This window comes from Pongo pygmaeus, chromosome 9 (assembly GCF_028885625.2).
Source record: "Pongo pygmaeus isolate AG05252 chromosome 9, NHGRI_mPonPyg2-v2.0_pri, whole genome shotgun sequence".
In the NCBI taxonomy this organism is placed as follows: domain Eukaryota; kingdom Metazoa; phylum Chordata; class Mammalia; order Primates; family Hominidae; genus Pongo; species Pongo pygmaeus.
Window position 1 is genome coordinate 46,092,916 of NC_072382.2, and position 16,357 is coordinate 46,109,272.

At 35.0% G+C, this 16,357-nt stretch overlaps 1 protein-coding gene across 2 annotated transcripts in view; it reads right to left on the reverse strand.

The window, feature by feature from the left end:
- LOC129008432 (protein kinase C-binding protein NELL1) overlaps positions 1–16,357 on the reverse strand; it is a 931,522-nt gene that overhangs the window by 192,769 nt on the left and 722,396 nt on the right. For both annotated transcript variants that reach the window (XM_054440696.2, XM_054440695.2), the window contains exon 15: positions 13,686–13,781. In XM_054440696.2, coding sequence (XP_054296671.1) covers positions 13,686–13,781 — 96 coding nt within the window. The remainder of the gene's footprint in view (positions 1–13,685; positions 13,782–16,357) is intronic.

Here is a 16,357-nt window from a genome sequence, read left to right on the forward strand (position 1 = left end):
TTCATAGGAGGGAGGTGACAGTGAAAATATCTGAGGGAAGAACATTCCAAGCAAACAAAGCAGTAAGGAAAATACGATGTGGGTTAGTTGAAAGTAAATACATTAAAAAATTGTAATAAAATAAAATAATTTTTAAAAAGTAAGGAAAACATAACTGACATGTTTTAGGAAAATCAAGAAGACAATTACGGCCAGAAAAAGAGGATAAAAAGTGAGGGAGAGCACACTGAATGGTGAGGACAAACAAATTTAATAGGTAGGTGAGCCCAGAGTAACCAGGGCCTTATAGGGCATTGTAATAATTTTGACTTTTATGCAGTGAAAATGGGGAGCTATAAAGAATGTGAAGCAGAGGAATGACAAGATATAACTTAGGTTTCAATAATGTCCCCTTGGCTACTATGTTAAAAAGAGACTATAGGTCCATAACAGTGGAAGGAAGATGAGTTAGGAGGTTTTCTGCCATCATCTAGATCAGAGATTATGATGTTGTCATGTAAAAGGGTGATAGCAGTGGCGATCATATGAGGTTGGGATTTAAGATATATTTTAAAAGTTAAGCCAAAGAATTTGAATATGCAGTGCAAAATAAAGAAATCACAGATGACTTCAAGACCTCAGCCCAGAGAATGTGAAAGATTATAGTTTGCCATCAAATGTGATGAAAGAAGACTTAGAAGAAGCAATATGAGTCTATGGCCACACCACCCTTAACATGCCCAGTCTTGTCTGATCTTGAGAAGCCAAGGGTCGGGCCTGGTTGGTACTGGTTAGTTAGTAATATTGGGTATTGTAGGCTTAAAAAAAAGCAATTTGAGGGGGGAAAATCAGGACTATTCTGGATTACTGGAAACACTCAATAATTTTTCTATTATTTTTATTAATATCATACTTATGATCAATATATAAATCTGTAGGTGTGTAACAGTCAGAGAGAGTATTCCAAACAAAAGCTCAGAGGTTTGAAAAATTAAGGTGCATTTCAGTGACTTGAAGTAGTTTAGAATGGGCTGCAGTTTAAGATTTCTTTAAGGAGAAGTAGGAGATAAAGCTGGAGAGGTAGGAAGAGGCCCAATTATGGAAGTCTTTAGATATTATGCTATGGAAGTTTGACTCTATCTTTTAAGCACTGAGGAGGTACTGAAGTGTTTTTCTTAGTAAGATATTCTTTAATAAAATAATCTTCCAGGATCTCCCCTCATGGACTCAATCTATTTAGCTAAAATTGCTGCCACCGATAGATAACTTCAAGGTCTCTGTTAAACTGGAAAATGCTTTAAAACCACATTAGCCCAAAAAACCCAAAAACTGCTTATCGTTTCAGCCACTACCATAATAAATGCATAGATCTTGCTGTTTGATTAATCAATTCATCATACTTTGTATCTAAGTGAATATTTTCAGGAACTACTTTTTCTGATCATTCAGTGAGTCCTACTAGGAGCAAATGATGCAAATCATAAGAGTTATATTCCTTCTGAGTTAGGCTATTGGCTTCAATTAGCCTTTTCCCACATGATTTACAGTGCAGTGCATATTCTTGGATACAAAGACTTATGGCTAATTACTAGGGAAAGTTTGTAACTTGTGGGCTCCAGTTGCTCACAGTTTCACAGAAAGCTAGATTTTCTTCCTATTTATCCTTTGTGTTTATAGTTACAGTGGTGTTTGTATTTCCCAGGATATAGGATTAAAAATGAGGATATGAACCAAACTCTTGACTTTCACAGTTCAGTAGTGTGTGGTTGCTTGGTGAGAAGCAAGATCTGCTTGTCATCTAGTCAAGAATTATTTTCTGCATTACTAAATAAACAAGGTAATCTCTAACAGCTTTTATTTATTTGACAGAGAATGCCAATCTATTTAAAAGATTGGCTCCCTTCATTAATGGTAAAGTTACAAAGGGCCCTATGGAAAGGTGGACTGACAAAGCTATCAGAAATAGACAAAAATTTCTATTCTATTCTTGTTAATGACATTTCTTCCCCCATTCTTGATATAATATACTTTAACTTAGATGTCTTTTCAATATGGTTTGAATTAAAGTGATTACAACTTGAGATCTATAAAATGAAAAGACTGGACCATGTGAAATTGAGGGTCCTTGTCTATACTCATTCATTTATTCATTTATCAAATGTTTACTGAATTCAAATGTAATGTAAAAAGATATAAAAATCTGATTTTTCCCATGCCAGAGTTTTGATAGACAATAATGTAATAGTTGTTAAGGACTTCTAAGTCCCAAAGTTAGGTGCTAAACTATGTTTGCCAACACTTGTAAAAATCAGTTGTGCCTGCATTAACCATTCGTCACCTTCCACATTTTTGGATGATTATTCCCATTTTACATGGAAAAGCTGAAGTTGTCCCTATTAACATAGCTGATGAGTAGTGGAATCTGAGAATAGAATCCAGGTTTCCTGATGCCAAATTGAGAATTAGAATGTTTGTCTTTCTTCAATTTGAGGAATCAATGAAGAACTAAGAAAATATTTGTAGAAGGATAAGTGGGGTAGCCTTTTGAATGAGATCTCAACTCTTCCTATGTACAAAGTCACCCGTGCTATCAATAATACAGTGAGAACTTTCTGTCAAATCTTCAATTTTAACTCCAAGAGATGAGAAGTAAATAATAGCAAAAAAAAAAAAAAAAAAAAAAAATCCCTTCCAGGGACCATACCCAAGTTAAACATGCCACTATTCCAGGTGCTGAATCAGCTCACTCTTTCCCCAGAGCAGAACTCTGTTGCATAAATTAATTTTTGTTAGCTTGATAAGATGTTACATAAAATGTTTGTGGGAACAGAGAGAATATGAGCTGGAAAGATGATACAAATAAAATCACTTTACACTTGAATTGTACAGTGAGAGGTTGTAAGAACTGATAGAAGAATGAGAGAGACTTCAGTAGCAAAAGATAAATATAAGACATGGCTTTACTGTTTACCTGCTGAGTATCCTTGGGCAAGGAGCCTATTATTTCTGAGTCTCAATTTTATCCCCTGGTTAATTAAAGTTATCACTAGCTACAATTTCTAGACACTGACTGTGTTCCAGGCTTTCTACCAGGTGTTTTAAGTACAATATCTCATTTAATCTCACAATAAAATTATGAAGTAAGTAATATCAACATCTCTTTTCTTTTTTTAGTGGCAAACTGACACTTAGAAACATTAAGTATATCTGATCCAATGTTACAGAGCTGGGTAAATAGTGGCAGCTTAACTAAAACTAAGCTAGTGTGACTTCAGAGATTGTGCTCTTCACCCCTTTTTTGTTTACTCTTTTCCTGTCTTAGGCACAAAAATGTTGAAAGGAATATGTAAAACAATGCACATGATCAAATAAGAGATTATGGCTCATTACTCACAGGAAAACATAATTTATTTTACCTCCTGTATAATCTGTTAGGTTTAATTGCCCTTGGGCACAGACAAAATGATCAAGAGGTAGCAGATTATAAAGCAAAGTATATGAAATTTGGATTCAGTAATACACAGGTTAGAATCCCAACTTGACTACTGACTGGCTGAATGACATTTATACATGTCCTCATATATGTCCAAAAGGATAATAGTAACTCCCTCACAGGAAATAACACACGCAAAAGTTTGGAGCTTACAATAGATGTATAGTAGATTAATGTAAATTTCACTTCACAGCGGCAGATTTAGTATCAAAAGTCAGGCCTCTGATCATCAATACAGTATACCAGACTCTTTTCAGTATACCAGACTGCATCTTTATTTTCTCGTCCAAATTCTTGTTTGTGAAAAAAAGACACTGATGTTTCCAATTAATTGAAATGACTTGAAAATGTGCTCTTTGTCTGGACAATGAGAGTAAAAATTGCTGGAGATATTTTTCCATGTCTTCAACCTGGAAAAATGAAAATCCTCGCAGGATCAAGGACAGGCTTGTGAAATAGCTCCAAGTGGCTCTAAGAATTGTGTGTCAAACCCATTTTTTATCCAAGGGAAGTATGCCGGATCTTTAGCAGAGATGTCATTCAAGAAAGAAGAAAAACTTTGAGTGGGTAGAACTGAAGTGATGAAAGGGGTACTGAACAGGGCAAGACTTCTCAGCTGCTCTAAACATGATCACATTCTCTCAGTCTTAGCAGGTTTAAGCTCCTCTTATCTTCTAGTTTGATGCCTCTCTTCTGCCATTCTTAATTTCTGGAAACATCCAGGGCAGGAAATTCTTCAAACCATATTCACATTTACCTGACTTCAATAGAATTTTAAAGGAGAATTTGCAACCCTCCTTTTACTAGTGGGTTCAACTAGATGGGCAATGCAGAGAAACCTCAAATCCTCATATTTCTCTTTTTCAGTGATGTCACAGAAGCCCTGCTTACTCCTTTCTGAGCATCAGGCACAAGAAAAGAAGCAACATTGATGATAGAAGTTGCCATTTACTGAGCAAGTAATCATGTGCCAGACAACCTGAGAAAGCTCAAATTGAGAAAAGTTAAATAATTATCTGTCTGTTATGGAGGTAAAGATGTACTTTTGCATTCATTCTCCCCCCAGATGCCCTTGCCACAGTCCTGTGATAACTGGAGAGGAAATAGAATAAATATTTTATTCTGTTATGGGAAGGGAGTAAGTATTCACCTTCTTAAAAATTCTTAAAATCTCCCCCAGTAACAGGGATGGGTAAAGCAATTACCGATAGATGTATGCTGGTAGGGATCTCTCAAAATACAGGCAAGATATAAAATATGAAAGAGCACAGAAGTCTTTGTTTCTGATCATTCTTTTTACCTGGTAAATTGACAATATACTTCAGGCAAACTATTACCCTCTGTCTACGTATCTGCAAGTCCGTGCGGCACAGAAAAGATAGTAGAATAAATTTCTCTGCAAAATTTTTCCTTGAGAAAAGGTTAAAAAAATCCCAAGTAACTAAGAAAAATTTTGACCATTATGTTCTCTTTATTTTAAGCTTTTAAAAATCATTTGTTATTACATACATAATTTAAATGTATTATTTTGAAAATTGGAAAATCATATAAGCAAAACAGGAAAAAAATAACCACTCAAAATTATATTGTGAATGAACAAAGCTGTTCAAAGTTGTTTGCTTTTTACTGATATCCCTAAATATTCTTGATCAGATACTTACTATATTTCAAAAACACTTGGATACTGTGAGAGGTTCAAAGCTTGTGAGAGTTTATTTAATAATAGTTACAGTAAATGAACCTATTTCTGAACAAATGTGGAGGAAAAAGTCAAGGTCTGCTATTTTTATAACATCAGCATATTTTTTCCAATTATTTTATACTAGACTGTATTCTAGCCTACACCTTGGGTAGTTGTGTCCAGTTCTCACAGTCTGATTCACAAATCATTGGTTATAGATACCTGATATCTACACAATTGTATTTATACACTCTATAATTCATATAATATACAATGGGGAAATGTAGTATAATTGGCAGGCTTGTCTGTACCACTGTAAATAACTAACTTGATTTACAGCCCAGTCCAATTTCCTACCAAAAAAAAAATGATTAATTGAGTGGCTTTGTAATACAGAAAGCATTTCAGTGCAAATTCTTCTTAAAATGTACAAGTGTTGGCCGGGCACACTTTGGGAGGCTGAGGCAGGTGGATTTCATTAGGCCAGGAGTTTGAGACCCTCCTGACCAACATGGCAAAACCCCATCTCTACTAAAAATACAACAATTAGCCGGGTGTGGTGGAGAACATCTGTAATCCCAGCTACTTGGGAGGCAGAGGCACAAGAATCGCTTGAACCCAGGAGGCAGAGGATGCAGTGAGCCAAGATGGCATCACTGCACTCCAGCCAGGGCGATGGAGTGAGACTCCGTCTCAAAAAAAAAAAAAAAAATAGTAATGTACAAGTGTGTGTGTCCAAGTCTTACACCATAAGAGAAATTCTTTCATTATTACATACATTTAAATTTTTCTTCTAAGAAAGAGGATAAGTATACTATCTTCCTTTAGGAGAACACAAGGTTTGGAGTCACATGTTCCTTGGGTGGAGTTGGAGCATCATGTTTATTCCACCATTGAGAGAGGGTGAACATAGAGCAGGCTGAGTTTCCATACCAACCTGGTTCCTAAGACTGTAAGAAGGTGTGCCTCTCATAGCACATGATGGATATCATCCAGTCTCTGGCTCTTGAATGGTTAAGCATTTTCTAATCACAGTAAATCCTAAGTAGTTTTAAAAATGTTCAAGAGATTATTAAGTGTTTTTCTTGTCAAAAAAAAGCTTATAATTTTCATTATTATCAAATAACACTGAGACATGATTATCTATAATATATATACATATATATGCATATTTTTTAAAAAAGACTTTTTAAAATCCTACATCTAGACCACAAGTTCTTAATGGGATGAGATTTTGTCTCCCAGGGGATATTTGGCAATGTCTGGAGAATTTTTCTTTAATTTTACTAGAGACATTTTAAAAGCTTTATTTAATTTTGAATGCTTTCACCACAAAGAAATGACAAGTGTTTAAGGTGATAGGTATGAAAACATTTTTGATGGTCACAACTGGAGGTGTACTACTAATTACATTTCATGAATAAAGTCCAGGGATGATGCTAAACATCCTACAATGCATAAGACAGCCCTCCACAACAAAGAATTATCTGAACTAAAATGTCAATAGTGTCTTCTAGGTTAAGAAATCCTGATCTATGACATTACAACCAGATCCCACAGAAATACAAAAGATCTGCACAGGCTATTATGAACACCACTACACACACAAACTAGAAAATCTAGAGGAAATGGATGAATTCCTGGAAACACATTATCTCCCAAAACTGAATCAGAGAGAAATTGAAATGCTGAATAGACCAATATCAAGTTCCAAAATTGAATTCATAATAAAATTCTACCATGCAAAAATGCCCTGGACCAGAGGGATTCACAGTCAAATTCTACCAGACATACAAAGAGCTGACCAATTCTACTAAAACTGTTCCAAAAAAATCAAAGAAAGGAACTCTTCCCTAACTCATTCTACAAAGACAGCATCACCCTAATAGCAAAACCTGGCAAAGGTACAATGATAAAAGAAAACTAAAGGCCATTGTGCCTGGTGAACATAGCTGCAAAAATTCTCAACAAAATACTAGCAAACTGCATTCAACAGGATATGAAAAAGTTAACTCACCATGATCAGATAAGCTTCATTCCTGGGACGTGAAGTTGGTTCAATATATACAAATCAATAAATGTTATTCACTACATAAACAGAATTAAAAATGAAAACCATATGATTATCTCCATAGATGCAGAAAATGTTTTTGATAAAATCCAATATCTCTTCATGATGAAAACTCTCAACAGACTAGCCATTGTAGGAACATACCTCAAAATAATAGGAGCCATCTATGACAAACCCACAGCCAACATCATACTGAATGGGCAAAAACTGGAAGCATTCCCCTTGAGAACTGGAACAAGACAAAGATGTTCACTCTCACCACTCCTATTCAACATAGTATTGGAGGTGCTAACCAGAGCAATAAGGCAAGAGGAAGAAATAAAAGGCAGCCCTTTAGGAAAATAAGAAGTCAAACTGTCTCTCTCCATGCACAATACGATCCTATATCTAGAAAGCCCTAAAGACTGCCAAAAGGCTCCTGGAACTGATAAATGACTTCAGTAAAGCTTCAGGATAGAAAATCAATGCATAAAAATTAGTATCATTTCTATACACCAATAACTTCCAAACTGACAGCCAAATCAAGAACGTAATTCCATTTACAATAGCCACACAAAAATATACCTCGAAATATATCTAACCAAGGAGGTGAAGCACTTCTACAAGGAGAACTACAAAGCACTGCTATAATAAATCATAGATGACACAAACAAATGGAAAAACATTCCATGCTCATGGATTGGAAGAATCAATATCATTAAAATGGCCATACCGCCCAAAGCAACCTAAAAAATTCAATGTTTTTCATATCAAACTACTGATGTATTTTTTCACTGAACTAGAAAAAACTATTCTAAAATTCATTTGGAACCAAAACAAAAACACTGCATAGCAAAGCAATGCTAAGCATAAGGAACAAAGCTAGAGGCATCACACACTACCTGACAACAAACTATATTATATGGCTACAATAACCAAAACAGCATGGTACTTGTAAAAAAAGACACAGAGACCAATGGAACAGAACAGAGAACCCAGAAATAAAGCTGCACACCCACAGCCATCTGATCTTCAATAAAGTTGACAAAAATAAGCAGTGGGAAAAAGACTCCCTATTCAATGAATGGTGCTGAGATAGCTGGCTAGCCATATGCACAAGAATAAAACTGGACTCCTATCTTTTACCATATACAAAAAATTAACTCAAGATGGATTAAAGAATTAAATATAAGACCTCAAAGTGTAGAATCCTATAAAAAATCTAGAAAACACTACTATGGACATCAGCCTTAGGAAAGAATTTATGCCTAACTCTTCATAAGCAATTGCAACAAAAACAAAAATTGACAAGTAGGACTTAATTCAGCTAAAGAGCTTCTGCACAGCAAAATAAACTATCAACAAAGTAAGCAGACAACCTACAGAATGGGAGAAAATCTTCACAAACTATGCATCCGACAAAGGTCTAATATTCAGAATATATAAGGAACATAAGCAATTCAACAAGCAAAAACAACTCCATTAAAAAACTGACAAAAGACATGAACAAAAACTTCTCAAAAGATGACAGACATACAAACATATATAAAATAATGCTCAACGTTACTAATCATTGGAGAAATAAAAATCAAAACCACAGTGAAATACCATCTCACACCAGTTAGAATGGCTATTATTAAAAAGTCAAAAAACAACAGACGCTGGTGAGGCTGCAGAGAAAAGGGAACACGTCATACATTGTTGGTGGGAATGTAAATTAGTTTAGCTACTGTGTAAAGCAGTTGGGAGATATCTCAAAGAACTTAAAACTATCATTTGATCCAGCAATCCCATTACTGTGTATATACCCAAAATAAAACAAATCTTTCTACCAAAAGACACACGCACTCACATGTTCATTGCAGCACTATTCACAGTAGACATTCACAAATATATAGAATCAATCTAAGTGCTCAATAGTAGAGTGGATAAAGAAAATATGGTACATGGAATACTAAACAGTAATAAAAAGAATGAAATCATGTCCTTTGCAGAAACATGGATGAAATTGGAAGCCATTATTTTAAGTGAATTAACACAGGAACAGAAAACCAAGTACCTCATGTTCTCACTAATAAGTGGGAGCGAAACATTTAGGTAAATATGGACATAAAGATGGCAATGATAGAAACTGGGAACTACTAGAGTGGGAAAGGAGAGGGGGCAAGGGCTGAAAAACTAACTATTGAGTACTGTTCTCAGTACCTAAGTGACAGGATTACTCATCCTATGTCTAGGATTTTATTGCATCATGCAGTATGCACAGGTAAGAAACCTGTTCATGTAACTCCTGAATCTAAAATAAAAGTTGAAAAAAGGATTAAGAACACATATTAGGATCCACCTATATTCACATCCACAAACTCCTGCCTTCTTCCTTCTCTGTTTAGATGTGCAAGTCCACACCTGCATGTGCACACACAGGTGCCCGTACACACAAACACACACACACACACACACACACACACACACACACACAGACACACACAGTCAGTTCCACACAGCCTGGTAGCTGAATCCCAGTTTGTGGCTGTTCAACGTCAGATAAGTAAGCAATATATCTTGTTCCATGATCAAGAGTACAAGCTGTAAGGAGTCAAAGACTAAAACCAGAAAATTTCAAGGGAAGTTTGAGAGGTATGGAAAAGGTTCCAAAGCAAGGAGTTTAAAATCAGAGCCAAGGTTTGAGAATAAATAACAGGGTTCACGGTGTGGTGGTTTTAAAATATGCCCACAAATACTTTGACAATCCTTTTTTTTAAGAGGTGGCTGGAGTGAGTCTCCTCTAAGGAATAGAATATGGCCAACGTGAACAGCATTTGATCAAGTCACAAAAAGCATTACACCTTCCTCCTGGCTTTCACTCTCTTTCTCATCACTTGACGTGGAGGATTCCAGTGGCCATGTTATAAGGCCTCTCATGTAGCCTGTGGAGAGGCCCACAAAATGAGAAACTGAGGCCTCCTGCCAATCGCCACATGAGTGAGCCATCTTAGAAACAGACTCTCCAACCTTCAGACAATTACTGGCCCAGTCAACATCTTGACTGCAATCTCATGAAAGTCCCTGAGCTAGAACCACTCAGCTAAGCTGCTCTCAAATTTCAAACCATAGAAACTATGAGATAGTAAACATTTGTTGTTTTAAGCCACTAAAAAAAAATAGAAATCCTGATCTAGACATAGCTCCCCATTTCGTATTTAATCTATCCTTCCTGTTGCTTGCAAATTTGCAAGTAAAAATACCAAATAGAAAACTTAGTCTCACATACTTCTTAGAGGGTTATTTTCTGCTGTTTTGTGACAGTTAACGTATCTCTGGATTTAGTGTAGCTCTTTGATTTTACATGTGAAAATTCTCTAGGAGGACTTCGTGTTGTTTCATGCTGTTTTGTAGGTGGCTACATTACATCCGTGTGGCATTCTGTCCTTTTAGTTCTTAGCCAGGTTGAGAAGAGAGCATTTACCAGCAGCCCTTTTCCATCCTAAGAGTGGCAAAACTACTCCTCTTACTGATTCTTCACTCATCTTTCTCTTTACACATCTCCATGCTAATTGTAAAACCAACTCAAACTAAGCACACAGAGAAGGAAGTTGAAGGGTAGGAGAAGAACTAGAATTATATGTTGTTTAGAAACCAAAGGAGGCAAAATGTTTGCTTAAGGGGGGTTATGAAAAGTTTAACGTTACTGAAATGTCATCAATGGAAAGTAAATGCAGAGTTGTTCATCTGTGTGTTACATACCAAACACAAGTGGGATTATTAACATCAGATAGGAATTTTCTTTAACAAATTATTTAAATGATTTTACTAAGTGTACTTGAATTTTGAAAGGCTGAATATTGCAAGCAATGAATAAAACCAATAACTAGGGGGATAAGAGAACATGCTTCAGACTAAACATAAGTGGATTCTATATAGCTCAAATGGGACCATTTACTTAGTCTTAAAATTAAAACAAATCAAATGAAAGATTTAGTATAATCATGCCACAAGACATTCACAATTCATTTGCATTTTTCCTTTGGCACTATGAGTCTCAAGGCATCTAGCACGACTATTCGAAGGCAAATAGACTTATTTAATGTTTATTGCTAATGATCAACATGACAAAATAACTCAGACAAGATAATGGCACAGATTTTCAGTGTTTAGCCTATAATTTATTTAGATCCCTTGCACACAACTGACTGAAAGATAAGTACTTTATTCATTCCATGAAAAATCTGATAGAATTTGAGTATTGGCCAATATTAAGTGGAATGACTTTGCTACAGATGAAATATAGCATTAAATGCAGAGAAATATTGTTTTATTTCATTGTATTTTTTCCCTTTATGATGATTGTGCAAGAGTTCAAGAATATGCAATTCTCCATGTCAACTTTAATATTTACATAGGGACCCATGCTTGCCTATCTCTGTCTAACTTTTTCCCTGGTCTTGATTTTCTCCTTTATATTTTTCTGACTTCACATTACAAACCAGACTGTAAGCACTGATGCAATCACCCACTTACTGAGCAGAGAAAAGGACAAAGGACAAATCAAGAAGGCATGAGACACCATAATCAATTCCTCCTGGTCTGCCACTGATCACAGGCCCTGGTCTAAGGTAATGTTTCCCTCCAGTTATTTCTAATGTAAAAAAATAAGAATGTTACAGTAGTTGCTATAGTTAAATATCCTGAGGTGCTTGGTGAAAATGCAGATTCATGAAACCACCGCCTGATATTCCATCTAGTTTGGAGAGGTGGCCAAGAATATATATTTTAATAAAAAATCCATGTAGTATCCTTGAAAAAACCCACACAAGGTTTGATAACACAGGCTTTGTGGGATACAACTGTGTTTTATTCTCAGTTCTAATAATTGCATACGTTACTTACACTAGCTAAATTTTAGTTTAATTACATATAAAATAAGAGCAATAATATCTAACTCCTTTGTTTAATCTTAAAATATTCATTTAAAAATCCTAACAATTATTGCATAACAAATGACATATCATTAATGGTAGTATCCATGATTATAGACATTATCATTATTACCATTCTGTCCCCATTAATTCTGTGTATTCAGTTTAGGGAAATACAGCAGTTCTACAGAAAGCAGTAAGAATCTTCTAGTTTTTTTTTTTTTTTTTTTTCATTTTAAAAAACCTACTTAAAATTAAATGTAGTGCAGTAAAGACATGTGTCCTAAGCTACCCTTAAGTTTCTTTGCTTTTAGCAAGAATTCTTTAGCTCTATGTGGTAATTCTCTTGTGCTGCTCAAACGCAGTACATGGCTCTTTCATATTTTTTTTTTAAAAAAACAGTTATTATTTGATACATTTTTATTTGTTGATAATGTCACAAAATATAGAAACAGTGGTGCAAATATTGTTTACCGACTTCCTTATTGAACAATTTTAGTTACCTTTTGACATCTTTTTAAAAGGATTAGACTGCCTCATAAATATACAGGCAGTGCAATGTAATAGGTTGGTCAGGGTGAGAATAAATGGGCACATTAAAAAAATGTTATCTAAATTCAGAAGCTTCTAAACATGAAGGAAAGGAAACAAGAACTTTGCTTATATCTCTGGCACCAGATGAAGACACCTCCCCCGTCATGTAATAATAAGGATAATAAATGCGACATCCTATTTCCGTTTTTCTATGCTATGATATGAAAAGTGGTAAGTCTGACATTCCAGAGCCAGAAAAAAAACACAATGTAGTGATTTTACCCTAACAAAACGCATGGAAAAACAAACTGAAATATTCGCTTTTACGTGTCATAAACCCCTTGTTTGCACTGACACATACATTGGCATTGAACATCAAATTTCACTTATACACAAATAGGAGGACTTCTCCAATCAATAAGAGTTGGATTTTGCCAAATAGTGCCAAATGTAAACACAACATTTATTGCAAATAGAAAGTTGCACATAATGTAATCTTTCTTACACTAATTGGCTTATATTATCAGGTCTATGAATGATAATGTTCCTAATAAACCAATATTAGAATAAAATCTCAAGCACACCAATAAACCTGCTGCTGGAGTTATTTAATGTGGTTTTACGCAAGGAGCATGTGCTGCTAATTTAGATTCCGTTGACAGAGCAGATTGTTATAATTCTAATAATTGTGTGTGATGCTACCCAATAGATGATAAGTGACGCAGGTCAGTTCATCAGGCTTTATCTCTAATTAGCACTAAAAATGTACACTGAGCTATAGCAGAGAAAAGACTTGACCTTGCTAAATTAAATGCATTGGAGGGAAGGCAAATGAAGCTCTATTTTCAGAGAGAGGTAGCCTTTTAAGCAGTGACAGAAAGGTACCCACTTTAGGAGAGCCACATCCACCATCACAACACAATGTATCAAGTCAACCCACAGTATTATTCCTAAAGAAAGAGCTGTTATTCTTTCTGAATCAATCTTTCTACCAATCTTTCTCCCTATCCCCCACAAAACAAGCTAGATTACCTTTCTCGCAGTGGCTTCCTGTGAATCCAGATGGACAGACACATTTGTTAGGAGCCACACACGTTCCACCGTATCTGCAGCCCTCTTCACAGAAAGCTGTTGCAAGAGAACAAAATATTTATCTTAGATAAAATGCAATAAATAAATTCATGGTAAACAGCAGGAGCATTGAAGCAATTCTTTCTTTGTTGCATAGGGAATACACATCTGTATTGATATATTTAAAAAATCCATACAGAAAAAGAAATAAATGTAATAATACCTATTTCACTGGTTTATATGAAATCAACTGAAATAACGGATGTAAAATGTTTAGCACAGGGCTGGCATGTGCTAAATGGTAGCTAGTAGTAAACGCTATAACTCTTACTCTCATTTATACATTTGAAATCAAATAGAATAAATTGAGTAACTAGGAAGGGTAGGGTCAGGATGAAGGTAAAGGCCTTTTTAATGTTCACTATTTTGTAACCTAATCTTTTTCACTAAACATCTCTTATGACAATAAAAACTTTTATGTTCTTTAAAAAAGATTTTTGATAGTCGATATAGTTTAATATATATAATATAAATGTAACTAATCATTTACATTTGAATATATAAGCTGTTTCCAATATTGTGGTAATAAAAACAACGCCTTGTCCTAATGGCTAAAATGCTTAGCACAACCTGAATTATTCCTTTATGAAAAATGCCTCAACGTGGAAATGCTGGTCCCAAGGGTATGGATTTTTAGGTTTTCTTGATAAGCATTGCAAAGCTATTGTTACTCCTTCCCAGTGCTATCCTGTCAGCCTTCCCAGACCAGGTTAGTTCCCCTTAGTACATACTTGCATAGCATAAAATAGCTCCATGAACCTCTCCATTGCAATAGTAAATACAATTGTAAATTTACATATAATTTATTACCATCTCCTGCTTTACCAACTGAACTGTAAGACCCATAAGAAGAAGCAGCATAATTGTTTTTACTCACCACTATATTGTAGCCTCAGTATCTATTCACATAGCAGATGCTCAAAACTGATTTGTTAAATGAATTAATCTATATTTTACAGGTTGTTCTGATAGTAAAACTCTCATTCTAACAATTCTGCAACTCTTCCATCCAGTTAATTTAATATCAAACCTTGCTGGATAACCAAGAATTTAGTGTACTGAACATGCAAAATTTCTCATTAATGAAGATATTGCAACTGTTAACCCTGAGTTTATTTTATTCACAAGAAAGATAGGTGAGCAAATGTTTTAAATTTTAATTGTAGTTTGAAAAAGTCACCCTAGAAAAATATCATGGTTATATTTTGCCATGATCACTCAAAATTAATATGAGTTTAACTTCAAAAGCCACATGATGTGTTCAGAAAGTTGAACACTATTCCAAATACGTAGAACCCCTCACCATATTGTTGTTTTCCACATCATTTAATATCCCTTGAATGATTTAACATTTCATAGCTTCAGCAATTAATTTCAACTTCCTTTGCCTCTGCCAAAGGATAGTGTGTACCTTAGAATTCAAATATCATCTCCTATTTCTAGCATCTTAGAACACTTCGCCTTTGCAAAAAAAAAAAAAAAAAAAAAATAGTACCTGCCATGGTAAGTTCATCACAAAAACCGAAATATATAAAATACACATGTACAGATGTATGCAAAATCTCTTGTCCCAAAAATTATACCTTGTGGGCTCTGGTGACTGACATTTCAAAGAACAGTAAAGTGTTTTTGCAAGCTAAAAATAACAGATGGAAAGCCAGTAAGAAAAAGTTTTAAGTAACACCAAAAGAAGGCAGGGGCTTGAAAAGAGAAGGCTCAGCTTGGATTTCTTTAGTGCAGAATTGAAACAGCACTTCATCTAAGTTTTGCAGACCTGGTTAGGAGACTTGATGCTGTTTCATGGTAGGTATATGCGTTTGATTTACTCAGTCCTTAAGTAGAAATGATGATACAGTGGAGGGTTTTATGAGGAGAGCACGAGATGTCTGTGATGTTCTAAGGATGTGCAGATATTAGAATAAACAGAGTAGTATGATGATTAAATGAGTTAACATTTACAAAGAACTTAAAATGGTGTTCGGCACATAGTGTTATATAAGTATCCTGTTAAATAAAATTAGCTGATAACAGAATTGTTATGACTGTGAAACATGGACACAGACCAGGAACAAATTGTCTAATATCCAGACAATATAAACCCGATATTAGAATACAATCTAATCATCATCATACAAGGTGTTCAGCTTCACCAAGATGGGCTTAAGACATCCCTTTTCATTTATGCTTGATTTCCTTCCTAACAAGGGTAGTTTTTATTCTTTTCATGGAGGTATCTGATAGGTATATTGTTCTTGTTACAGAAATGGTGAACTTGAGGCTCTGAAATCAAGTGCTCTAAGACTGCATAGGAAGAAAGTAGCAGAGACAAGATTCAAGTAAAGACATCTTTGCATTTGAAATCTTACCCCTTCCTTATTTGTTACAGTGTGGGTTAATCTACAATCCAGTGTTCACAAAGGCGTGTTTATTTTATTTTTAAAATAGTTCCATAAGGGCTCAGGGAACTGACTAAAAATTAAAAGAAAAAAAAGAAACCAATGCCTAAATTGCACATGTCACATTAAAGGATAGGGATGAAGAGCTATTCAAGATAATGTACCTATTATCTAATT